Raw genomic sequence first — 24,430 nt, 5'->3', positions numbered from 1 at the left:
GTTCACCCAATGCGTAAATACAGCCTGCAGGCCCTCACAACTGTCTGATTCTTCCCAGCCCAAGAACACACCAATATGCCAGTTCCCGTTTCTCCCTCGCCTCCTTGTCCCTATTGGCGGCCGAGCCAACCTCGTCGCCTCCAGGCTCGGCCTCCCACTCGATCCGTACAAACATGGGTATCTCGAGAACTTCCTCGTCTTCACGGAGCGGGGCGTCGCCCTCGCCAAGACGCAACGACGCCGGCACCACCTCGACAACAATGCTCACCCAGTTGCGGCCTCGCTCCCAGATCTTGCCCACCTCAATCTGGTTAAGGCCGTTGCCGTTGCCGTTGCCCTCATCGCCCTTGCGACGCCTCCTGTCGCGGTCGCTCTCCTTGAGCGCCTCGTCCCAGACGTCCGTGTTGGCGTCAATCTCAAATGCCGGGCACAGCACCGTGACTTTGCTGGCGAACCGGCCCGGTGTTCTCGCCGGTGCGCCAAGCGTCACCTTGATCGTCTCGAAAATGGGGTTCTTGAAGGTGAGGAGGAAATGCACCGGCTTGAGCGGCTCGAGCGGTGCCCCTGGCACGGCGGCGCTTGTGCTTGAGCTCCCGGTGCTTAAAGCCAAGGGCCGGATGGCGATGCTGGGTATGTAGCTGCCTGCCACGAGTCGGATGCGAAATCGAGTGGTTTGGACTTTGGCTTCGGGTTTGCTGATGATGTGGCGACAAAGCGGGCAGCGCTTGGAGCGCTTCGTTCGGAGCAGGTAGGGGATCGGGCGGAGCTGCGAGGTGAAGCGGGAGCGGCCGTGAAGATGTTCCTCGCCTAAGTTGGGTGCTTGGTCGAGAAACTGATCTGTGGAGACGGTGCCGTCGTAGCCATCATCCCGTAGCTTCTCGATCGCGGCCGACTCGTCGAGGTCGGCGAGCTGGAGACCTTCGTCGCTGTCCAGTGCTTCTCGCATGGCGCCAACTCGTGATTTGGCCTTCTTATCATGCAAACTGCTACCCGTGTAGATGCTCATGATGCGCGAAAGCGAGCTTGGCGATGAGAAGCCGAGGTCGCCCAACGATGAGAGACCATTGTCGGCCGAATTCGGGTCCGCAAGCTGACTTTGGTAGAATATTTTGAGATGAGCGAACTGCGTCTCCAAATCTAGATCTTCTTGCCAATCACCGGATTCACTGCCACCTCCTGCTGCAGTCCTTTGGGAGCCGTATGCTGGGTCCTTCCGCCTCTCCTTTCGCTCCTTGGCTGTTAACCTCGTTGTTCCCCCGTTTCGCAGCTTCGCTAACTGAGCGTGGATGCCGTTCGGCTTCTCAAATTTGATGCCGACTTCGGTAGACGTCCAATTGCAGTAGGAGCAGGTGAGTGCGTATGGGCCAGAATGTGGTGCGCTCTCGGGGGCGGCAAGCAGGCTCGGGTCGGGCTTTGTCTCGACACTCGTCACGGCGAGGGGCCCGATGCATACCGGGCACTGGAAGCAGCTACGGGTGCATCTGGGACATCGCAAACAACATTGTTAGCCGGGCTCTTGAGGCGTGACCCAGAGCAGAGATAACTGACCTGTTTCCTTCGCTTTTGAGGTTGCTGCTTGGCACCTCAAACAGACAATTCGGGCAGTAATAGGTGACAATCTCTTCGGCGATGCAACGGGGACAGCGAATCTGGTGGCAATCTTCGCAGTAGAGCAGGTACTCGAGCGGATAGAGGCTGTAGTTTGATCGTGGGGCTCGAGGATCGAAGGTGCGGTCGTCGTCGTCTTCGTCTTCGTCGGATTCGGCACCTGCCGGCGAATTTGCATCCAAGGGCCGACCAAGTGTCGAAGGGTCTGAGCAGGGACATTGGATATACGTGTACGAAGTAAATGTTGCCATTGCAAATGTTACATCGTTCGAGTGCCGCAAACCGAACCCCATGGGGGAAAAGACTGGGAAGCGGAGGTCGACGCGGGGGAGTGATTGTCGCTTGCCGCTTGACGCTCGACGCTGACGCGCCTTACCGGGGGCGGATTGAACCCTTACCTTGCACTGCAATCTCTATTCCAACCCTAACCCACTTAGACACCTCCTGATCGTTCACAGACTTGACCCTCCAAGTCCCTACCTGAAGTTGGGCTTGAAGGGGACCCTGCGCATTGCATATCAAGGTGCATAGGAGGATAGTAGAACAATCAGAATTTGATCACAGCAGGGCGGATGTGTTTGGGACGCTGCGCCAGGTACCTTAACTCTATATTATCGTGGGTGGTGGTTCGAAGTGCGCCGTGTTCAGGCACGGTGGAAAATTCATCTGGACGGAGAATTAGTTTCCTTCATCACGTCAAGACATTTTGCCAAATTAATTCGGAGAATATGCTCGTGGTTCGTGCAGAATTGAGCCTTGGCGCTGCGTCTGCCAGCGCGACCCTCATATCGGGAACGGTGTGGGGAAGCCTTGCATGGTGTCTCGCGGTTAATTACGAAGCGTGGGCTGGAGGATAGCTAGGGGAGGTCGCACGATCGGTGATTTGCTGGTGATAGTTTTGAGCAGCGAGTGTTACCAGCCAAGCGGATCCAATATTCACTTCCGTTACAGCGTTGGATAATGAATTCGCGGAGCGGACAAGAGGAAGCACCCGGCTGCCCAGCCTGCCCTACTTATACCCCCATGGCAGCTCGTTCATGGTACCTGCATGCGTAACCGCCGTGCCCTAGCCACCAACTTGGACTGAAAAGCCAACGTCATGCATTCTCTTACTCTCTTGTCCCTCCTGTGCTCGGTGCCAGGTCTGGCACTCGGTAGCACCGTGGAGCGGCGGCAGGCCACTTCAATCAATGTCAACCTTGCCCAAAGGCACCAGACAATGGATGGCTTCGGCGCCTCGGAGGCTTTCCAGCGCGCCGTGACTATGCAGAGACTCTCAGAGACGGAGCAGCGCAAGTTCCTCGACTTGATGTTCAGCACGGAAAAAGGCGCCGGGTTGACTATCCTTCGGAACGGCATTGGGTCGTCTCCCGACATGCGGGATGACCATATGGTGACAATTCAACCACAAAACCCGGGGGGGCCGAACGCCGCGCCTAAGTACGTCTGGGATGGGTCAGACAACGGACAAGTGTGGGTGTCGAGGGAGGCGGTCCACACGTACGGCGTCAAGACAATCTACGCGAATGCGTGGAGTGCGCCAGGCTACATGAAGACAAACGGCAATGATGCGAATGGCGGCAGTTTGTGCGGAGTATCAGGCGCCAGCTGCGCGAGCGGGGACTGGAAACAGGCATATGCAAATTATCTGGTGCAGTACGTCAAGTACTATGCCGCCGAAAACATCACAATCACACACTTGGGCTTTATTAATGAGCCCGGGTTGACGTAGGTTCCCGCTACTGACTTGGTCATCAACAATGCGGCCCTGGCTAACGAGATTACTTTGCCCTATAGGACCTCGTACGCATCCATGCGCTCTTCCGGCACCCAAGCAGCAGATTTTATTAGGGTACTCCGCCCAACGCTGGACAGAAACAACCTTACCGATCTCAAAATCAACTGCTGCGACCAGGAGGGGTGGAACGGAATGAACGGCATGTTGGGACAAATGCGAGGGGTGGAGTCGATGCTTGACACTATCACCGGACACAGTTACACGTCCCAGCCGACCTCGCCCCTTTCGACCAGGCTCAAGACGTGGCAGACAGAGGCGGCAGATCTCAATGGCGCCTGGACCTCGGCTTGGTATCAGAACGGTGGAGCGGGTGAAGGCATGACGTGGGCTAACAACATCTATACGGCCATCGTGAATGCCAACGTGTCGGCTTACCTGTACTGGATCGGCGCGCAGGACCGGTCCAGCAACACCAATAGCAAGATGATCCGCGTTGTCAACAAGATGGTCGACCCGTCCAAACGCCTGTGGGCCATGGCCAACTGGAGCCGATTCGTGCGGCCAGGGGCTGTCCGTGTCGGCGCCTCAGGCAGCGGAGTCCGGACGTCGGCCTTCGAGAACGTGGACGGTGCGGTTGCCGTTCAGGTTATCAACAGTGGTGGGGAGCGGGCCGTCACCATCAACGTGAGCGGTGGCGACTTCAAGGCGGCAACCGCCACGGCCTGGGTCACGGACAATACTAGGGACTGTAACCAGATCACGGCGAATGTGGATGCTAGTGGGAGGGTGACGGGTAACGTTCCATCCCGGAGCATGGTGACGTTTGTGCTCCGGCCTGCCGCGGATCCTGCCTCGAAGGCTTGATCTAAACAACCCTAGGGTTAAGGAATGGGGCTTCGGAAGAGAAGAGGCGGGAGGGGTTGGAAGGGCTGGGAAGCTCTTGTAAACGAACTTGAACACGTTGTGGTAGTACATACTAAAGTCCTCTTTGATATACATTATTGTACCATTGCCCCCGTTCTATTTCATCACGCCTTGCCGGTTCAGGGAGGCAGTAGTAACTGTCTGCATTGGCCAGTACTACCTTAGCTTTGCGTGACGATCACAGCCGCTAATGAACTGAGATCCTCTGCACGAGGCCGTTTCCATATTCTCTACTAGACGTCACACCATCACCACATAGTCAACAGCGGCCTCGGGATTTCCACTAGTCTTGCTTCACGTTGTGTGCCACAACATTTGAAGCCTGAACCAACCCCGCAATAATCTCTCGGCCCATGCCATACACCATCAGAATCGATGGGGCAAAAATCCATGCGCCACTAGAAGCAAGGTTAAAGGATGTTGTTAGAAATAGACAAGATCCGTGGCAAGCGAGAATAGGCGACTTACTTCGGGATAATCCAGAGAAAAAAGAGGTCCAGGGGAGTGTTGTGGCCGATATTATCAAAGCCAGAGAAATATTCATTCAACCCTGAAATAACGCCGTTAGTCTAACATCAGTGCTCAAAAGAGGGGCTGACGCTAAATCACACTCACAATATAGGACTGTCTTGCTCACAGTCATGACAGCACCGCTGAACCCCAGCAACAGGGCCAGAGCGCCAGCGCGGCCTCTGACGGTCTTCCTCGCCCCCTGCGCGTCTGGCTCGCCGTAGAAACACCACAGTCCCAGGTAAGCCGCATACATCAGCGACTCGATCACGTTCAAAACGCTCTGCGCCGCGGTAAAGCCATTGTGCAGATTCCACTGCTTGAAGCCGTACATGTGGTCGATCTCGCCATACAGTTCGTAGGGGACCCAAAGCGGCCAGTGCAGTGACCCGCCCGGCATGGAGAGCGGTCGCAGAAGGACATATCCCGTATCCCAGGCCACGAGGGGCAGAGAGATTGCCATCCAGAGGAGTATTAGCGTCGACGGGGTGTGGGACCAGCCGGCCGATGGCGTAGAGGACGAGGACCGCCCCGACATAGTGGATTCTACGGGTGGAAACGACAAGTAGAATAAATCAAAGTCACTTGTTGTTTCAGGTCTGGGGACCTGGGGTGTTGATGTCGCGGTTTCAGCGCCCTACTCGGGTCCGTTTTACGTATTGCTGATTCCTCAAGCGCGGGTGGAAATGGGTAATGGGATCGCTCACCGCGACGTGCTCTTTCGGTGCCTGTGGGAATGTGATCGTAAATAGTCGCCTGGCCAGCGGGGTTGCTGTCTTACCTTGGATGTCATCTTCCCGCCCTGTCATGCTGGTCGCAAATTGGCCCACTAAAATCCTTCCCGCTCGGGAGGGAAAGTTCCAACTTGCCGTGGGACGCGGGCATCCCAGCGCTCGGATTGGCCTGCTCGATACGCAAAGTTCGGCCAAGCCCCACGAGACTTCGTTGGTCTCCACCGCTGATGGCAAATCAGCGATGCCCAGCCCAGGTTTCCCCATGGCTACTGGCTCGCTTGTTACATGACGTAGTAGCGGCCTTGTTCAGGGGTTAAGTTACCTGGGAACAGCACTTGAACGGCGGGTTAACTCGCCATGTACGCGACCCGTCATCAGTGACAGAATGGTGTATTTAGAGCTCAGGAACCTGATGTCGAGCGGTCCAAGTTGTCTTCAGGAAGAGGTCTCAGAACAAATTCCTCAGCGCGCCTGGCAGCCGAGAAACCGTCAATTCCACAGCAGGTGCCTCAGGTTTAAACGGCATCTTCTTCGTGAACCCTAAGTCAAAAAGGAGAATATGAATGATGATAGCGTATTTTTTTTTTTTTTTTTTAAAAAAAAAGACCTTGATACAGCTGACATAACGATCGACTCGGCGTCCGAGCCCGCTCCAATTTGAGCTCAGCTTCGCGCTCTATAGAACGGTGGCTCTCCAAGACTGGTCTTAGACGAACTGCTAGAGACGGCTAGCTCCTTAGAATTTAAACTCGAAGGGGGGTTGGATGCTAGGAGACAGTGGATGCTGCTGTTCCAACACCCGTACCAACAACAGGCGTACGACTTCCCAGCTCTTGGGGATTCCACGGATGCCACCCGTGCCCTGGGAGATGACAAAGCCTGCGGATGTCCACGCCAGACCCCTAACTCTAAGACTATGCGGAATTGGGCTGAGCCGGTTAAGGACTGCGGCCGCTCTGCGGAAAGCTTGCGCAACCCCTGCTTGCAAGATTCAGCTTACTGTTCTGAGTGGATGGCCGGAAACGGATTGGCCTCAGAGAAAACTGATAGGGAGGCACATTGATGCACGCCTGCGGGTTCTTAATAGACTAAAGGTATGGAAAAGAGGGGGAACGGGCAACGCGGAAGAGATGTGAGAATGTGAGAGAGGAGATTTGAAGTTGAGGCTGAGGTTCCAGATCAGCTTTTGGGTCGTTTCGGGACGGTCTCGTCTCCGCTTTGGAAGGAAACGGAGCCTGCAGACGGCCAGGAGAGAGTGAGGCAGTCCCTGCAAGGTGAGTAATGAGAGGTCAAACTCCTTTTCCGATCTCATGGAGAAATCCGTCCGGTATTAAGCTAACCCATCTCCCTTGTTTTATGGTGCCCTTGTCTTCAGCTGGACGCCATGCCAGTCCCTCATCAGGTCCCCTAGTGCGGCGTTGACAAGCCGCTGCTGCTTGAGCATGTTGAGGCCGCGAAACTTTTCCGAGCTGATGTCGATGCCGTACATGGATCCGCAACCGCCGGATATGTCCTGCACCACGAGTTGCGTGGGAGCAAACTCGGCCACCAGCCTGTCCCAGACCTGAGACTCGCCCTCCGATAGGAAGCTTGGCTTTTCTAAGTCGCCAACGGATGTAGACATCGGCTGGCTCGGTTGGGCTGGCGCGGAGGATGAAGCAGCCGACGTGGTAAACAGTCGATTGTAGGCGGATGGCGGCGTGCCTTTCTGCAGCCGGTCGCGGCGGAGTGAGTATATCGATGGTTCACACCGAGAGCGGCTCGATGCCACTGCGGAAAGCGACCATCGCTGGACGGCGCGTCGGTGCAGCAGCCCCTGGGCTGGAAACGTCTCGGCTGCAGCGAAAGCACCGTTGGTGCGCAAGCATGCTCGGCAGATCATGACGTTGGTGTATGCTATTAAAGTCATGGGTGAGCCCATTGCTTCCAAGACGTTGTGGTTTGTAGCTTCTCACCTCGCCCACAGAGACAAAGCTCGAGCTCAAGTTCACGGAACGCGGCTACTACGTACTGTAAAGCTGCAAGCCCAAAAGGCTGCCAAATCGGCAGTGAGTGGAAAACGCGATTTCTGGGCGCAATTGGGTGGAAGCTGATTGGCCCAATCACTTCGCTACTGGATGTCGGCCAAGTGTGGGGTTGGACCACTTCCATCCCTGCAGCTTTCGACCGGGGGTTCCCTCTTCACGTCGGGCTCAAGACTCACGGACAGGCTGGCTGTCCGGGTCCCTGGCCACCAAGTGCGGACGATTGATGCCACTGATGGCATTCATCGATTGGCGAAATAACCGCGTCTACCATGAGCACCGAGCCCTTAGAGTACCGCTTTCTTTGTCGGCTGTGGAAACTCCGGCCATGGCTGATTGACGGAGCAGATCGGCCCTGGATCCGAGAGGACGAGACCTTACCCCTCATTACTCCTCTTCCTATGTACCCCCAATGACAGCAGGTGATCATGAACGTACGACGATCTTATCTCTGGCACGACGCTCCATTAACTCCCCCAGGATTCTTGCCGCCGTGGCAAGAATTGTGCAGTGAGCCGACAATATCGCCGAGAGAGGTCGCTCAAGCCGGCAGCAGCGACGGTAAAAGCAACAATTTATTCGCAACGGCCTGGAAATATCCAAAGACTGGGACATCGGCACATTTGCAGCCGCGTCGGCAGGCAAACCGCTCCCTCTGCCGAGGAAACCATGTCGGCCGAGAGATTCGGGGTTTGCGTTGACAATGGACAAAAGACCACTGCGCATGCGGTGCGACCCCGTCTAAGGGAACGATGTATACATGGCGTTGCGTCTGGGGACGTGTCGGCCATTCCCAGCAATCGCAGACACTGCCGACGCCAGTCCCAAAACAATGCCAGCGGGATGCGGGGTAGGTAGCCTCACCCCATGGTTCCTCTCTCCCTGCAGGAACAGAACCACAGCATCAACATGCACGGAAGCGCAGCACTCCAGGGGAACTCTGGCGGTTTCTCTCCTCCCGAATCAGCGAGTGCTACCATAGCACACCTCCAAGCATTGCCCTCGACTGGCATACTGCTGTCGACCTAATCAACCTCATCGAGCTACAAGCATGGCAACCTGAGCGCATGGACGGCAAGGGTGGCAGCACGTTACCGAGGACGCATATTGCCCGATACGGCGTCGCAGCAGACCGAGTCCCGTTACCCAGACAAGGTGGTGCGCAGGAGTTAGCGCGGAGGGGCCAAGCCGGAGGCTGAAGCCATGCTATCTCCGATCGATTCGAGTTGCAACCTCGCCTTTCCACACCTAGGCAATTCCAAAAGTCGACCGTGAGAGTGTCTCTGCGCCAAGGGAGCTGAACCTGGGCTCCCAGACCCTGCGAGCACGCCAAGCACAGCCCGATTCGGATTGACCAAGAGCTTCCTGCGCTCTGGATTCGGGATGATGCAACCTGCCGACCCCGCGCATCCTCATCCGCGGTGCTCCGTAGAGCTGTATTTCTCCGCAGAACATGGATCTTCTGCTCCAAGATAAATCCCGTGGGCCCATGCTTTGAACAAATTAACAGCGCTTGGCGAGGTATCTCGTGCCCAAACGAGGTCGCATTCCACGGTCCAGCATGGCCGACTTCGCCCCTCGAGCATGACAGGACCAGCGGTCCAGCCCTGAACGGGACAGCCATGCTCGGCCAATAATGGCAAACGATTCCACAGTGGAAAAGAATTTGGGTAAATTCAACCGCGACCTCGCGCTGACGATCCTGGACACGGACAAAACCCATACCACCCTGGACCCCTCTTACGAGCCGCCTGGGGATCGATGCATATATATGTACATCCCACCATGGGGACAACCCAACCGTGGCGCACGCGAGCCCTTCCGCGGTTGCACTCCCTGGTGTAGTGTCGAGTATCGTTCCCTCACTCGCCAGTTGCGCAGCGGTCTCTGTCACTCATCTTCTCCTCTCACCTCTTGTACGTCCCGTCTGAATTGCGGACCGACGCCCTACTCGGGCTCAAGAAAAGCAACATGGTTCGGTTGGACTGGGTGGCCTTGCTCCTGACGGCCGCGGCCGTCGCGCGAGCTGTCACGGCTAACACACCGAGCATCGTTCCGGGCGCGTATATCGTCGAGTATGAGGAGGATCAAGTGAGTACATATCTCGATCCCATGTCTCACCCGCCGTTCGCGACCCCTCCTAACATGCGTCAGGACTCGAATGCATTCCTGTCTAGCCTTGAAGGGGAGGCCTCCTTGCGGAAGGACCTTCGCTTCAAGTTGTTTAAAGGTGCCTCAATCCAGTTCAAAGACACCAAAAAAGCCGATAAGATGGCTGCCAAGGTCGCCCAGATGCCCAGGGTCAAGCGTGTGTTTCCTGTCCGGCGCTACCCGGTTCCACATCACACGGTCCTTTCAACAGGCAGTGACGTCCAAAAGCTCCTTGCGAAACGTCAGGAGTCCGGCAACGACACTTTTACGCCGCACTTGATGACGCAGGTAAACAAGTTCAGGGATGCGGGGATTACAGGGCAAGGAATCAAGATCGGCATTATCGACACGGGTGTAAGTGTGTCTTGGAACAGGCGGTTGGATGGCGCATTCCGATCACCACGCTATGAGACTAGACGCGTTGCTAACGCAAGCAATCATAGATCGATTACCTGCATCCAGCTCTCGGTGGCTGCTTTGGACCCGGCTGCTTGGTCTCGTACGGCGCCGACCTAGTCGGCGACGCGTTCAACGGCGCGAACACGCCGCGGCCAGACGACGACCCGATCGACAACTGCAATGGCCATGGCACCCACGTCGCCGGAATCATCGCAGCGCAATCTAATAACCCACATGGCATCATTGGAGCTGCCCAAGGCGCCACTCTGGGAGCGTACCGCGTTTTTGGCTGCTCGGGTGACGTCGGAAACGACATCCTGATCGCCGCTTACAACATGGCGTACGAGGACGGGAGCGATATCATCACAGCATCCATCGGCGGACCGTCGGGTTGGAGCGAAGATCCATGGGCGGCGGTTGTGTCGCGAATTGTGGAGAACGGCGTCCCTTGCGTGGTTTCAGCCGGCAATGACGGTGCCGCAGGGATCTTTTATGCATCTACTGCTGCCAACGGTAAGAAGGTCACAGCGATTGCATCAGTGGACAATACCATGACGCCTGCACTGCTTAGCAGCGGCTCCTTCTCGGTAGACGACACCGAGTCGAAAAACTTTGGGTTCACAGGCGGAGAACCGTCACCTCGGAACAACGTTAGCCTTCCTCTCTGGGCTGTCAACTTTGACACGACCGACCCGGCGAACGGATGCGACCCTTACCCTGACTCGACTCCTGATTTGTCCGGCCATATCGTGCTTGTCCGCCGCGGCACCTGCACCTTTGAACTGAAGGCGGCCAATGCTCGCGCCAAGGGTGCCAGATACGTCATCTTCTATAACAACGCTCCTGGGACGGCCGTTGCGTCTGCCGGAGCGGCCGGCATATCAGGTGTTGTAATGGTCACAGCCGAACAGGGTGAGAGTTGGATCCGCGCGCTCGAGGCGGGATCCGAGGTTGTGGTCAACCTAGTCAACCCGGTGACCGCCCCAAGTTTTCTGGCCCAGTTCAACAACACTCTGACGCCTGGGTTTTTGAGCGATTTCACCAGCTGGGGCCCCACTTTTGAGGTAGAGGTGAAGCCGCAATTCTCGGCCCCCGGAGGCATGATCCTGTCGACATACCCCCGTCTCCTGGGATCCTATGGCGTACTTTCGGGAACGTCGATGGCTTGCCCTCTGGCGGCGGCTATCTACGCCTTGATGATCGATGTTCGAGGAGCCAAGGACCCCAAGACACTCGAGAATCTCCTCTCGGCCACGGCGCGTCCGAACTTTTTCCGGCGAAACGGAGAATCTCTCCCTCTGCTTGCACCAGTCCCGCAGCAAGGCGCTGGCTTGATGCAAGCATGGGATGCTGCTCACGCAACGACCCTCCTCAGCGTGTCGAGCCTATCGTTCAATGATACCGATCACTTCAACCCTGTCCAGAAGTTTGACATTTCCAATACGGGAACCAAGGCCGTCACGTATTCCCTCGGCCACGCTGGTGCCGCTACCGCCTACACCTTTTCCACCGATACCACCATCACACCGGCCGCCTTCCCGGGCGAACTGACGGCCGACTTTGCGACGCTGTCGTTTGTTCCGACCGGCGACTTCACGCTCCAACCTGGTGAGAGCCAGAGCATTGAGGTGACAGCAGTGCCGCCTAAGGGCCTCAATGCCAAGCGGCTACCGGTGTACTCGGGCTACGTAGCCATAAACGGCTCAGACGGCTCGGCCCTTTCGCTGCCTTACATCGGCGTCGCGGGAAGCATGCACTCAGCCGTGGTGCTCGATGCGAGAGGCACACTACTCAGCCGCTCTCGCGACGCCATGAACATGCCTGTACCGGCCAACATGACGTTCGTGGTGCCGCCAGCCGGCCGCGCCAACGACACGTCCTACCGCAACAGGACCGAACTGCCCAAGCTTGTTGCCACGCTCTCAATGGGTAGCAGGCTCGTGCGGGTGGACGTGGTCCCCATGACCAACTGCTCCACGGTAGCCAGGAAGGCGGCCGTTGTGCTTGGAACCAGGACGCTCGGACAGCCCGAGGGTCTCCCCTCGCTGTACAACGCGCGGGGCACCTTTGAGTACACGTGGGACGGACGGCTGGATGATGGAACGTACGTGCCGGCTGGCCTGTACAAGTTCGCCGTCAAGGCGCTTCGGATATTCGGGGATGAGAACCAGGCCAGCGAATATGACGGCCTCGAGACAGTCGCGTTCAGAATCCGCTACCTTGAGGAACCGGTGGTCAGGCGGCAGGAGGAGGACTGTGAGGACAACAGCTGAAACGCGCCGGTCTGGCTTCCGGCGTCTCGTAATCGCAGTAAATGAACATAATAGAGTGACATACAGTGAATGTGTTGTGATGCTTGTCATATGTGGATTGTGACCCTGCAGTGTGCCTCGGGCGCCTGTGGCTGCCAACGGAGTGCCGGCCTGGCGATGTGGGCATGCCGAGTTGGGTGAGTTCACGATTCGCCACCCGGACCCTTGTGATGGGGAGAACGGGAGAAAGGGGCCCCTCGTCCCCTTATTAGATAACAAGGGAGAAGGCGGGGATTCAGGTTCCAAGGAGCCGCTTAACAGCCTGCTGACAGGGAAAAAGAGAGAGATCAGCAATTTTCCCAAGTGGCCGGAACATGACAGGCTCCTGAGAAGGGGGGAGTTGGACAGAAAAAGTCAGCGGCTAGTGAACGTCGATGTGTCATGCAACGGAGTCCACCTTCGATCTCCGTACAGCATTGGACCAGAGATGCCGGTTCTCAGAGGCCGCTGTTCTGTCGGAAAACAAAGGCCAAAGAGATTTGTGGCGCTTCGAGTCTTTCCCCGCCGTCTGCCCGATGTGAAACATTAGATTGGCGGGCATGCCTAGCTTCCAGATCTGCATTCACCGCTCTCGCCGGCGCGCACTTGCTTTTGTTGAGAAACAATAGCGGCTGATCTCGAACGTGACAACTTTGCTTAGCGAAAGTGGGAAATTTCACCGTGACCCGGCACACAAGCCACAGCTCTGGTGCAAAGAAACAATCCGAATAAACGTTATTAAACAGAGATCCCTTGGTCTGTTGGGCCTTGGGGGCGTCGGAGCAGCGGGACCTCGACGATCGCTGACCGCATCTTACCTCAGCACCAGGCCTGTTCTCTCGTGTTAGGTACCTTAACGCGTGCGCTGACGGTTTCATTGGGTGGTTACCACCAGCACCAGATGTGTTTCAGTAGGACATGACTTCTGGTGCGCTGCATGCTGGCAGCGCGATGGCTTAAGGCAAGAATCCATCGGGTACAGAGTACAATAATTTTTACACAAGTCGACTTGTGTCACTGCCCGAAGTAGTTTCATAGCAATAAGTAAGCGCCGCAAATGGTTTTGACAGCGGAACCTTCCATAGCTGCGGTCCACTTGCAGGGTTACCAACGCAAAGCTTAGCGCGTCCCGGCAATGATCAGCAATCGAATTTCCCCAGTGTGCTTTGGACAGTAAAAAGCCCCTGGACGGAAACCGTGTGCACAAGCAAGTGGTTATCCTGTCCCAGATGATACAATTTGCAATTGCAACATTTGTCCCCTGCCATTGTACAACACGTCAACAACGGAAGAGTCGGCGAGAACTTGCCAGGACCGAATCTGCAGAAAGTCTGCTTTCTTGAAGCAGGCAGTTCAACTTGGCTAGTGTAGAAACCCGCAAAGGCGACATCTAGACTACCGGTTCAAGGCATAGGGTTGAAGATCATCTCCCGAGTCTGGATGGCTTGGCAGGGGCTATTGGGATCAGCAGAGTCAACACTGTATAGTAAACGTTGGCTCTCTCATAGCAGGCATCCTGGCACGAGGTAATGGCCCCAAGGCCCAGGCTCTGGGACCGGGTAGCTCGGGAGGCAAATGAAATCAAAGAGCCGTGGCAACCGAACCAACACCCAGACGGCGAGTATATATATGCTGAGATACTCCCCGGACTGAGCATCCTCTCCTCTATCCACACTCTTCAGCATCAAGCTCCAGCAGTCCAGACCTTCCTTTTACACTCTCTGTACTAATAACCATCTCAATCTCACCTTAAGTCACTCTTTAAGACACCCTCTACCCTAATCAACAATGAAGTTCTTTAGCGCCGCTCTTGCCGCTGTTGCGGTTGGGTCCGCCATCGCCGTTCCCGTTCTTGACGTCCGCACTCCCCCGAACGGCTGCCCATGCGCCAGCGGTGCTAAGACGGACCCCGTTCCGTCCGTTTCTGTCCCCCCCGTCTCCTGCCCGAGCACCCTCCCCAGCGAGGTTAGCGCTGGTGGCGCCGATGCTGGTGGTGCCGATGCTGGTGGCGTCGATGTTGTCGACGTCAACGTCGATGTTGACATCAACATCGCTGTCGAGGTCAACAAGCTCGTCACGATCGTCCTTGATGTCGAGGCCCTCATCAAGGCTGACATCAAGCTCATTGGTGAGTGGTCAGCGTGATGGCCCCGAAGACGGTCGCTAATCTGTAATAGCCGAGCTCACTGCCAACGTCAACGTTGACGTTGAGGCCCTGATCAAGGTCATTGTCGACCTCAAGGTCCACCTCGGCGTCCTGGTCAACGACATTGTCCCTGTCCTCGATGGCTTGGTCCTCGATGCTCACGTCCTTGTGGCCGCTGACCTCGAGGCCGTACTCGCCCTGGTTGCCGACGTCGAGGTCCTGCTTGGCGAGGTTGAGGCCTGCATCAAGGGGCTGGTGTCTCTCAAGGCTGGTAAGTTGCAGATCCGCACTCGCAAACGACAGGGATCGAATGCTGATCAATACCCTCAGAGGTCCGTGCTGCCATTGCTGCCGAGCTCAAGGTTGTCCTCGACATCGTTGTCTCCGTCGCCGGCCCCATTGCCAAGTTCGCCCTGTCGATTGTCGCCCATGTTCAGATCCACGTCCCTGCGCTCGTCGCCAAGATCACCGCCACCGTTGGCTCCATCAACCGGTGTGCGAACGGCCTTCCTGGCATCCTCGGCCCCGTCATCCGCCTCCTTAACTAAAGTTCTCAATCGACTTGGCACGATACCACGATTGCGGCTGGGGTTGCGGCGCAGTTGGTCATAGTCTTGAGCGTCATGGTACCTGAATGACTCTTGGGAATGGCTCATGGGATGCATGCGCAAAAATCGGTTGTTGATTAGAATCTAGGGGGATACTGTAATTTAATATTCTCAATGTACATGTTTGCATTCATTTTTTCCAGATGCATGCAATCCCTCCAAGGTTAAAGTGAGCGGTCCCGATGGGACCTGGATGAGGCAGCAAACTGCTCTGCGCCTAATTGGCAACTGCTCGGCACCCCCTGTGATAATAAGCTCTAAGTTCTGGTCCAGATTAATGACTGGGTGCAATACATCGTGGTGTCATGCTTCATCTGAACAGGATTTTGCCTGCAGCGCTGCTTCCAAAAAGCTGCAGTAGGAACAAAGTAGTTGAAGATCAGAAGATAATATCGATAGAGATACTTTAATATGGGCTGCCTACCTTTGGTGCAGACGATGCTCCAAATTTGAAGTTTGTGCGGCTCGGTCTGAAGCCCCAATGCCGCTAGCTACAGGATAACCAATGGATGTTTTCGGGTGCTCTCACTTCATGGTCTTTACCCTGATTAGTGGTTTTTATGAAATTGCTTTTTTAATTAACCGTGGGTTTTGTTGGGGTTGTAATGATGTTTGCATGCACCTATCATGAACATGCGGTAGGTACCTAGGTAATCCATTTAGATCCAACGCTCCCAACTATAACATGACGCAGATTCCGAGGTCGGTATATCGATCAAGTGAACTAAGGAGAGCCACAAGGCCATTAGACCCGACGTGATGCAGGTACTGACCATTGTGTTTCGGCTAGCACATTTGTCTTGTGGAAATGGCCACCGTCCCTCAATTATAACGATAACGTATTTACATGGTTCAGTAAATACAATATGTTTCCCAGACCGTAATCCCACTTGTTTCCCCGCCCCAGAGAAGCTAAACCCAACCTTGAACGAGAATCTAAGATGGATGGGAAAATAATAACGTACGTGATAAGCGAGTCGTACAGACAAGCGAGTCGTACACTCTAACAGGTTTTAGTGGGGTTGCACGCAAAAATACGCTAAGAAATTGCTAAGGTCGGCTAACAATTTCTTACCGTATTTTTGCCTGCAGCTTCACCAAAACTAGTTGGAGTGTACGTCTCGCTTGTCTGTACGACTCGCTTATCACGCACGTTAGTTGTAATATAATTGATGATTCATATGTAGACGGAAAAGACATGTTTGCAAGCCTAAGCAGACAGAGCCTGTGAGCGGAGATGGGGGTTTGGGCTGTTAGATGGTACGGCATTCCCTTGATATTTGGATATCCGGCGGGAACATGTTCCGAGCCCAAACTACGAATTCCAACCCAATTAGAAGCCTGCCGTTGACCTTCCGGGGCTTTTGAAGACTAAGGGCCTGTAGATTAACAGGACATGACCATGTTATCGGAAGGGTGCTGATATGTCTAGGGCAGGCAGTTAGTTAATGGAAACTCATCGCAAGATGTGGAAATGGTACATGCGTTATATGCCGGGAAAGCGGAGGCAACGAAGTCACTTCTCTTCCTCGGTACGTATTATCTGGCGTGGTATTGTACATCTAATTACCGCCTTACATATGGCCGGTACCGACGGCGGAGCCTCGTAACCGCTGAGGGTCACAGAAGGGCCGCCCCACCGACGAGCATAAATGCCATCACGACTAAGCTCCCAGTTGGCCGTCCGCTAGTCAGGATTGAAGCAGCCAAGCTGTCTGGCGGAGGGCTATCAGTGGTCGCCGGGTTGTTGACCAGGGATGCGAGCGCCGGGTCGTTGTCCAGGCTGATACTGACAGCGCTGCCGTTCCTACAGCTATCGGCGCCAGCTGACGTGTTTGAACCTGAGACGAAGTTGACCGCGGCACACTTTGAAAATATAGAGTCAGACTCGGGCAACATGGCGTATGTGGGTTCTTTTGCAGAAGTGATGGCTGACGGCGTATGGGGATTGTATCCACCTGTGGGAGTGTAAGGAGGGCATGGTGCAATGGAACTAACCTGATAGAGCAGGCCATCGGGAGCTTTGCAAACAATGCTAATGATGCCCTTCCTTCCCACCCATTCACCAGGCGCGGGCACGGCGGGTTCACAGAATTCGCCGCGGCCGCTCTGTGTGACGATGGGGAACAGCTGCGTCCAGTTGCCCGCGGCGCCCGAGTCGAGAGTGGCGCGTATCAGCCAAGTCGCTTGCGCATGCCCCAGAATTACTGCCACAGAGTCGCCATTGACATTGAAGTTGCTTGTGATGTCCTGCGAAAGGTCGGGTAGGCTTCCCCCGCAGGGCGCGTTGACTTGCAAAGCGTCATTCATAGTGTCGCCCTCGAGCGGAGGCGGCCTGACGAGCTCGAAGTGTGCATTCGCGGCCGACAGGAAAAAGACCGCCGCAGTGAGCAGGGACTGCTTAGGTGACATGTTAAGGCTGGGAAGCACAAGTGGATCAATGAGCGCTTAGGACCCTGGGGCGGAGCGTGATATCTGAAGTGAGCGGAAACGGGATGGGATGGGAGGTGCGATCTTTATAAGGAAACAAAGGCGGAGCTCAACTCGTCAGTGCAGAGATGCCGTGTTTCCGGCCTTCGCACCTACCTACCCATCGAAGCAACCTGGGCGAATGACGGTCTGCGAAAGCTCGCATACCGGCAGGCACACGGGTCACAGAAAGCCACCAGGTAAGTCGCAAAAGGAGTTAGCTTGGAGATATGTAGTCATGTATGCGGTTACTATCCTTGTTGCTTCAGTGCTTGCCTAAGTTGACCAGATGTCTCGGAGCAGCAGCGGTCAGCAGGAGGAGTCATCTTCGAACGAAACTCCTGTCATATCTTCAGTCTCTGATCTATGGCAGCTTGTGTATTTGACGAAATGTACGTAAAAACATCACTCCATTTTGTCCGCGTTACCGAAACCGTGTGCGGAAACACATGCCCGCCTTTGCCAAGCAGTTGAGCTGAGAAAGTTTGGCCCCACCCTCTCCCAATGGAGCAAAGCCAAGCTTTCTAGCCAAGATTCTGGATCTCTCGCCATCCCAGTCATGGCAATGTCCGGGCTCGGGAGGATTTCATCGGGTTAAAATTCCCTTGATCTAGAGCGAGGGGAGACCAGACACCGCATATAGTACCGGCACCAGGTGTCTTAAATTTCCCGTAGGCAGGTCAAATGTCAAACATGTCTTCTCGTCGCGCATGGCGGAACTGCAGTGGGGTTCAGCTGGGCGGGGCAAGGGGGGCGGGATCATACCGCGAAGCCAACGGCAACTTAAGTTTAACTTAACCTTAAGCAGGCGAGTGCCACGTCCCGCATCGGGTATAGCGCTTGTGAGCGAGCGGGTTTGAGCAAATTGTCGTCGGTGTGCCGAAGCTTTGGCTTCCTTTTAACCAGTAATAACGTGCCCTGCCAACCTCCCGTTCCCTTCGCAAGGCCGGCAAGGCACATCGTCCATGCACCCACACGATCTCCCTCAGGCGGGGGTGGGTGGGTGGTGCAACCCGTCTTGGGGAAACGCCGTGGATTCTCGCAGCGCGCGATGATTGCCCAAACCGTTTCCCAGCATTATTTGGGCTCCATTGAAGTTGTCTACGTTATATTATGGCTCTTCCGTCCCGTGCGCTGCGGGTTCGAGCCGCTGACGCAAACCCGACTTCCCTTTGATCTGGTCCGTAATTTTCAGGGGCAGCGCGTTCTGATCGAGTTTAGCTGAAGAATAAACTTGCACCGGCCCATAGTCCTCACTAGAGACGTAACACTGCACCCTTCAATTTTACGGCGTGTGTTCGCTAAACGTTACCGTGCCCCATCGTCCTCCTGGCAGCCGCCGTCCTCTGAGTTCGCTGGGAATTTCCGAAAGATGACGTGGCGCAGACCGCAACCGACGACAAATTGACGCGGGTCTCAAGCTCCAGCCGGTTCCGCCATCCTGGCGCATCCGATCCGGAAGAGCAGTCGGACTCTGCGGAGGCCGGAGCATCCAAGCGCCACAGTTCTCTTCTAGCCGAGGCGCAAGAAGGCTGCGTCTACAGCAGCCAGTGTATCACTCACTCCCCCAGGGATGGATCACTCACACGGAGGTACTGGGATGAGCGCGTTCCAGCCCGTGAATGTCGATCTGGCTCGCAGATTCTGGTACATAGTTGCTGGGTTCGTGGGAGCTCTTGTGGCCTGCCGCGCCGTTAACTTCTACAAGTCACAGACGCGGTTAGTTCATCCTTTATTCCCCCTGTGCTAGAGCTTGTTGCTGAAGGGCATCTCGTCGTTAAGGCTAAGACGGCAGGCCGCAAATTCGCTCCAGTTTCCTACCCAACCAAGCAATGCCGTCTTGGCAATATGGGCGACCCTGACAGCTATTGTCCGCGAGGCCAGCGGGCCCCAGCTTTACATTCCGGTCCGAGGGCTCTCATGGCTAACACCACCGCCTTTGGGTCGTGTCATTCTTCTACTGGCCTACTGGGCGGTTATCATGTACATGATGACCGCGGGCGCCGTCGTCAAGGACGTCTTCTTCTGGGAACGCATCGGCTTCCGCAACGCGTGGGTCACTATTACCCAAGTACCGTTGCTGTACTTGCTTGCGTCCAAATGCAGCATCATCGGGCTCATAGCTGGAACGAGTCACGAGAGGCTCAATTGGCTACACCGATGGGTTGGCCGCACCATGCTTGTCACGGCTTCAGTCCACGGATGGCACTTCTACACGGACTGGGCACGCGCTGATTTTGTTGACTATCAGATCGGGATGATGCCCATGATTAAGTACGGATTTGGTGCTTGGGGAGTGCTGCTCTGGTCTCTGGTTTCGGGGCTTGCCCCTCTCCGGGGGATGGCGTACGAATTCTTCGTCCTTCAGCACCTTGTCAGCGCTGTCCTGTTTCTCTGGCTTATCTACGTCCACGTCCCGAGTAGCGCGCGGTACAATGTCTGGTTTTCCGTTGCAGTTCTCTGCTTCGACCGCGCGTGCCGCATCGTCCTCCTGGTTTGGCAGAACGTTAAACTTCTTCCCGACAAGTCGAGATGCAGTGGAGGGCGGAGAATCGGGCACCAGGCGCAGCTCAGTGTGGTAGGCGGGTCGATCACAGTCGTGACCATCAAAGACGTCCACTTCAGATGGCGAGCCGGCCAACATCTCTACCTTTGGATGCCGCGTGTTGGGTTTGCAGAAGCGCATCCGTACACGATCGCTTGTGCTCATCAGTTACCCGGCACATGCATCTGCAACAGTATCCAGCTCGTTGTGCGTAAGCATAATGGATTTTCCCAGCGCCTCCATCGCTTCGCCGCGAAAACTCAGGCGACGGGGGAAAAAGAGAATGTGACTGTCTTCGTCTCGGGGCCTTACGGCTCACCTCCGCGCTGGGACGTTTACGAAACTATCATCCTGATTTCGGCCTCAACCGGCGCGTCTTTTACGCTACCGATTCTGGAAAGTTTACTGCAGTCAACAGCTACCAATTGTGTTAAAAGGGTTGACTTCCTTTTGGTAGCAAAGCGCGGGGACGAGATCGACTTCTACGTTTCACGCCTCCATGAACTGATTGAGCTTGCCAAAGGCACTGATGTGCAACTCAACGCCCATATCGCTGTCACACAGGGCCTATCCCCCGCCAAGAGCGAGTCTGATAGAGCCTGCACGCGGATCCAAGCAGTAGATCCAAGCCCGTCAGTCTCCTCCTCTGGGAGTACCTTTGGAAAGCAGATGGACGAGAAGATCAGGGGTAGACTGTCGGGTGATGTGGAAAGGACTGCCCCGGAGAACGCACGCGAGCGGCCGAGCAACTCCAGTGCCGGTTCTCACATCTTCCACTCATCAGTGAGGCCGGATGTCGCGGCCTTTATCCGGGGCCCGGTCGAGGCGGCAGGTGGAGAAACCAGTGTAGTTGTATGTGGAGGCCCGTCGTTGGTTGCCAAGGTAAGGAATTGCGTGGTCGCCCTCTCGGATGAGAGAGCCGTGCACAAGGGAACTGGGGCTCAGGGGATCCATCTATTTGCTGAGACGTACAGCTTCTAGTTGAAGCCATTATTCTAGTGAGCGCATTGCGCAGATCCACTATATCGTCCGCTTAGAATCAACTACTGTCAGTCGCGGTTCTTGGCGGCTTTGGTTACAGCGTGTTGTCAGGGCTGCTCTGTCCTGGAGCTGTTAGATTTTGTTGGCGGGGGATTTGCGCTGCCATGCAGCTCACCGAGGTGAGGCAGATGCGCACCATCTCGGTAGGTTCGGGTTGTAATTGGCCGGCCGCGACAATGTGGGTCCCTACCCCTCCGGTCCCTTGGGGAAAATTTGGTTGGGCAGGCATCTGAGTCAAAAGCCGACTGTAGCAAGGAGCAGATGCTATCGAGGTTCTTGAGAGAAACTGTGGCGTTGGAAAAGACAAGAGCGAGAGCCTGTGGCGACAAGCCTCTTCATGACGCTTTGCCCGGCAGCCAAACCCATTTTTTACTCTTCTCTTCGAACCGCTTTCTTGACTCTTGGTAGGCCACTCGGCAGGGTCCGACGTCCTCGATACTTTCCCCCCCACTTCAACAACCCCTCCAAATCCGTTTTCGCACTCGCAAACGGCCGGGCCGTCCCCAGTCGCAATCAATCCAGCTGTTTCTCTCACCAGAATCGCGCATTCGCTGCCATGAGCTCGCAGACCCCGATCGACCGGCTCGTGCAGAGCGTCGATGGCATGAGCCTCGACGCCATCGCCAACAAGTACCCCAACTGCCACCCCGAGATCAACCCATTCGACCTCTACCGCGCACACCTTGCCAACGTTCTTGCCGAGGTCACTGGTGTTGACCATAAAATTATCTACCCGAACTTGGCATGGACGCAGAGCCTCGACAAAGGGGACCTCGTTCTGCCCGCGCCCGCGCTTCGGATCAAAGGTAGCAAGAGGCCCGACGAGTTGGTCAAGGAATGGGCCGACAAGGTGGGATAGCCCAGCATACCGCTCAATGTAATTCTGTGCCCTCTACCCAATACTCTAACTGCCGTCCGCCGCAGTTCCCGGAAAATGACCCCCTCTTCGAGAAGCCGAACGTCTTTAACTACTTTATCGCCTTCTTCATCAGGACCGCGCCGCTTGTCCAGACCGTTGTCCCCATGATTCATCACTTCGGTGCTGAGTATGGCAACAACAAATTTCTCGGTCTGAAGGACCCCAAGGATCCCAGCAAGGGCAAGAAGCGCATGATCGTCGAGTTCTCGTCTCCCAACATCGCCAAACCCTTCCACGCCGGTCATCTTCGCAGCACGATCATCGGTGGATTCCTGGCAAATCTGTACCAGGGGGCTGGATGGGACGTGGTCAGAATAAATTATCTCGGTGACTGGGGGAAGCAGTACGGTCTCCTCGCCCTGGCCTTTGAGAAGTATGGCGACGAAGAAGCGCTTAACAAGGATCCCATAAACCACCTATTCCAGCTCTACGTGCGCATCAACGCCGAGATGACAGCTGAGAAGGAGGAGATCGAGAAGCGGAAACAAGAGGGTGAGGACGTCACCGAATTGGAAGCCAACAGTCTGGATGAGCAGGCCCGTCGTTACTTCAAGAAGATGACGGATGGGGACCCCGAAGCCCTCGCCCAGTGGAAGCGGTTCCGAGACTTGAGCATCGCCCGGTATCAGGACACCTACGCCCGCCTCAATATCCGCTTTGACGAGTATAGCGGCGAGAGCCAAGTGTCTGAGGAGGCTATGGACAAGGTCGCGAAGGAGATGGAGGCCAAGGGTATCTGCAAGGAGGACAAAGGTGCCATGATTGTCAATTTCCAAGAGCTGGTTCCCGGTAAAGAGGGCAAGCGCCTCGAAAAGCCGATCGTGAGGAAAAAGGATGGCACCGCGCTCTACCTGACGCGCGATATTAGCGAACTCCTCGGTCGACACGAGAAGTACCAGTTTGACCACATGATATACGTCGTGGCGTCCGCCCAAGATCTGCATCTGAAGCAGCTGTTCAAGATCATCGAACTGCTGGGACACAAGGACATTGCGGACAAGTGCCAGCACGTCAACTTTGGCTTGGTCTTAGGTATGAGCACTCGCAAAGGCACCGTCAAATTCCTTGACGACATCCTACGCGATGTCGCCGACAAGATGCACGAAACTATGAAGAAAAACGAAGACAAGTACGCTCAGGTTGAGAATCCCGAGGCGACAGCCGATGTCCTTGGCATCAGCAGTGTCATGGTCCAAGACATGACTGGCAAAAGGTAATGGAGTTCCTACCCTGGGTGAGATAGCCGTGACTAACATGCCTTCCTCCGCTAGGATCAATAACTACACCTTCAACATGGATGCCATGACCTCGTTCGAAGGCGATACCGGGCCGTATCTGCAATACGCCCACGCCCGTGTCTCCTCGATCAAGCGCCGAGCAGGTCTCAGCGATGCGGATCTGGTTGGCGCGGATCTCTCACTGCTTACTGAGCCGCACGCCGTCAACATTGTCCGGCTTCTTGCCCAGTGGCCTGACACGGTTCAGAACACGCTGAGAACATTGGAGCCGACAACGGTTCTGACTTATTTGTTCAAGATGACGCATGCGCTGAGCAGCAGTTATGACCATCTACAAGTTGTTGGGAGCGAGCGGGAGCTGATGAAGGCCCGCATGGCCCTCTACGAGGCGGCACACATTGTTCTGGGCAATGGCATGCGGCTGTTGGGACTCAGCCCGGTCGAGCGGTAAGCCACACTGCGCCACACGCTGCGAGAGCCCCGGTACTGATGTGTTGACAGGATGTAAATCAAAATCTGGCGAAGCTCATGGCTATCCTACTACTTCCCGTCGTATGGGGAAGTTAGGTGCACCACCAATCACGAGGCAACGGATCTTCGGTGAGGCAGCAAAGCGTCTGGTCTAGAAAGTACGTGGTTGCTCTCCACCCATGGGTAGCACCGGGGCCGAATGTGCCAAGGCTGATCCGACTCGGAAACGGATAATGCTTTCAGCCTGCGTCTTATCCAAGACAGCGCAATATAGTAGCCTTAGCGGAGTCCTTCTGTTACCCGTTCCCTGCTCTCTTTGTCCGTTGACGGGCCCGATGCCAGGTGTCGAGACTCCGCCCCCGTCTCCTCGCTTAGCTTTGGGAGCGCATTGGTGTCCACGGTCTCGGGGCAAACCACTCATCCGGTGCCACTGACCTTGGGCCGTGTGTCTAGAGGCCGTCGGATATGCTGGGTCAAGCGGTTCCAAGTGACGGTAATGCGCTGCGTAGGGTCGCCGAGGCGTGCATATATGGACCTGGGTACACCACCTCTCTAGCGTCTTGATTGGGCCGATCAATTCTGACAGCAAGCACACGACTGCATGCCCTGGTGCT

At 55.7% G+C, this 24,430-nt stretch overlaps 9 protein-coding genes across 9 annotated transcripts; 5 read left to right on the top strand and 4 right to left on the bottom strand.

Annotated features, from left to right (window-relative positions):
* Nucleotides 1-34: 34 nt before the first annotated feature.
* Nucleotides 35-1,859, bottom strand: MFIFM68171_10057 (Dynactin subunit 4; the record flags this gene model as incomplete). The annotated part of the gene is made up of 2 exons (XM_071065476.1): nucleotides 35-1,481; nucleotides 1,549-1,859. The coding sequence occupies 2 exons, from the start codon at nucleotides 1,857-1,859 to the stop codon at nucleotides 35-37; spliced, it is 1,758 nt and encodes a 585-aa protein (XP_070921577.1).
* Nucleotides 1,860-2,827: 968 nt separating this feature from the next.
* On the top strand, nucleotides 2,828-4,210 carry XYN30A (GH30 xylanase; the record flags this gene model as incomplete). The annotated part of the gene is made up of 2 exons (XM_071065475.1): nucleotides 2,828-3,336; nucleotides 3,406-4,210. The coding sequence occupies 2 exons, from the start codon at nucleotides 2,828-2,830 to the stop codon at nucleotides 4,208-4,210; spliced, it is 1,314 nt and encodes a 437-aa protein (XP_070921576.1).
* A 343-nt stretch (nucleotides 4,211-4,553) lies between these two features.
* MFIFM68171_10055 (C6 transcription factor) lies at nucleotides 4,554-5,318 on the bottom strand (the record flags this gene model as incomplete). The annotated part of the gene is made up of 3 exons (XM_071065474.1): nucleotides 4,554-4,668; nucleotides 4,739-4,820; nucleotides 4,886-5,318. The coding sequence occupies 3 exons, from the start codon at nucleotides 5,316-5,318 to the stop codon at nucleotides 4,554-4,556; spliced, it is 630 nt and encodes a 209-aa protein (XP_070921575.1).
* Nucleotides 5,319-6,868: 1,550 nt separating this feature from the next.
* MFIFM68171_10054 (Altered inheritance of mitochondria protein 1) lies at nucleotides 6,869-7,396 on the bottom strand (the record flags this gene model as incomplete). Its single annotated transcript, XM_071065473.1, has 1 exon — nucleotides 6,869-7,396. The coding sequence occupies one exon, from the start codon at nucleotides 7,394-7,396 to the stop codon at nucleotides 6,869-6,871; it is 528 nt and encodes a 175-aa protein (XP_070921574.1).
* Nucleotides 7,397-9,509: 2,113 nt separating this feature from the next.
* On the top strand, nucleotides 9,510-12,361 carry MFIFM68171_10053 (Subtilase; the record flags this gene model as incomplete). Its single annotated transcript, XM_071065472.1, has 3 exons — nucleotides 9,510-9,629; nucleotides 9,693-10,043; nucleotides 10,133-12,361. 3 exons carry the CDS (start codon nucleotides 9,510-9,512, stop codon nucleotides 12,359-12,361), a joined length of 2,700 nt encoding a protein of 899 aa, XP_070921573.1.
* A 1,806-nt stretch (nucleotides 12,362-14,167) lies between these two features.
* Nucleotides 14,168-15,073, top strand: MFIFM68171_10052 (uncharacterized protein; the record flags this gene model as incomplete). Its single annotated transcript, XM_071065471.1, has 3 exons — nucleotides 14,168-14,507; nucleotides 14,557-14,796; nucleotides 14,856-15,073. The coding sequence occupies 3 exons, from the start codon at nucleotides 14,168-14,170 to the stop codon at nucleotides 15,071-15,073; spliced, it is 798 nt and encodes a 265-aa protein (XP_070921572.1).
* Nucleotides 15,074-16,753: 1,680 nt separating this feature from the next.
* MFIFM68171_10051 (Copper acquisition factor BIM1-like domain-containing protein) lies at nucleotides 16,754-17,545 on the bottom strand (the record flags this gene model as incomplete). The annotated part of the gene is made up of 2 exons (XM_071065470.1): nucleotides 16,754-16,999; nucleotides 17,132-17,545. 2 exons carry the CDS (start codon nucleotides 17,543-17,545, stop codon nucleotides 16,754-16,756), a joined length of 660 nt encoding a protein of 219 aa, XP_070921571.1.
* A 1,630-nt stretch (nucleotides 17,546-19,175) lies between these two features.
* Nucleotides 19,176-21,128, top strand: FRP1 (ferric-chelate reductase Frp1; the record flags this gene model as incomplete). The annotated part of the gene is made up of 2 exons (XM_071065469.1): nucleotides 19,176-19,321; nucleotides 19,385-21,128. The coding sequence occupies 2 exons, from the start codon at nucleotides 19,176-19,178 to the stop codon at nucleotides 21,126-21,128; spliced, it is 1,890 nt and encodes a 629-aa protein (XP_070921570.1).
* A 616-nt stretch (nucleotides 21,129-21,744) lies between these two features.
* Nucleotides 21,745-23,796, top strand: SYR1 (arginyl-tRNA synthetase; the record flags this gene model as incomplete). The annotated part of the gene is made up of 3 exons (XM_071065468.1): nucleotides 21,745-22,038; nucleotides 22,113-23,320; nucleotides 23,379-23,796. 3 exons carry the CDS (start codon nucleotides 21,745-21,747, stop codon nucleotides 23,794-23,796), a joined length of 1,920 nt encoding a protein of 639 aa, XP_070921569.1.
* Between the last annotated feature and the right edge of the window lie 634 nt (nucleotides 23,797-24,430).

Source organism: Madurella fahalii, assembly GCF_045866475.1.
Source record: "Madurella fahalii IFM 68171 DNA, scaffold_6, whole genome shotgun sequence".
In the NCBI taxonomy this organism is placed as follows: domain Eukaryota; kingdom Fungi; phylum Ascomycota; class Sordariomycetes; order Sordariales; genus Madurella; species Madurella fahalii.
Note: the sequence above shows the minus strand (reverse complement) of the source record. Positions and strands in the feature narration are given on the sequence as shown.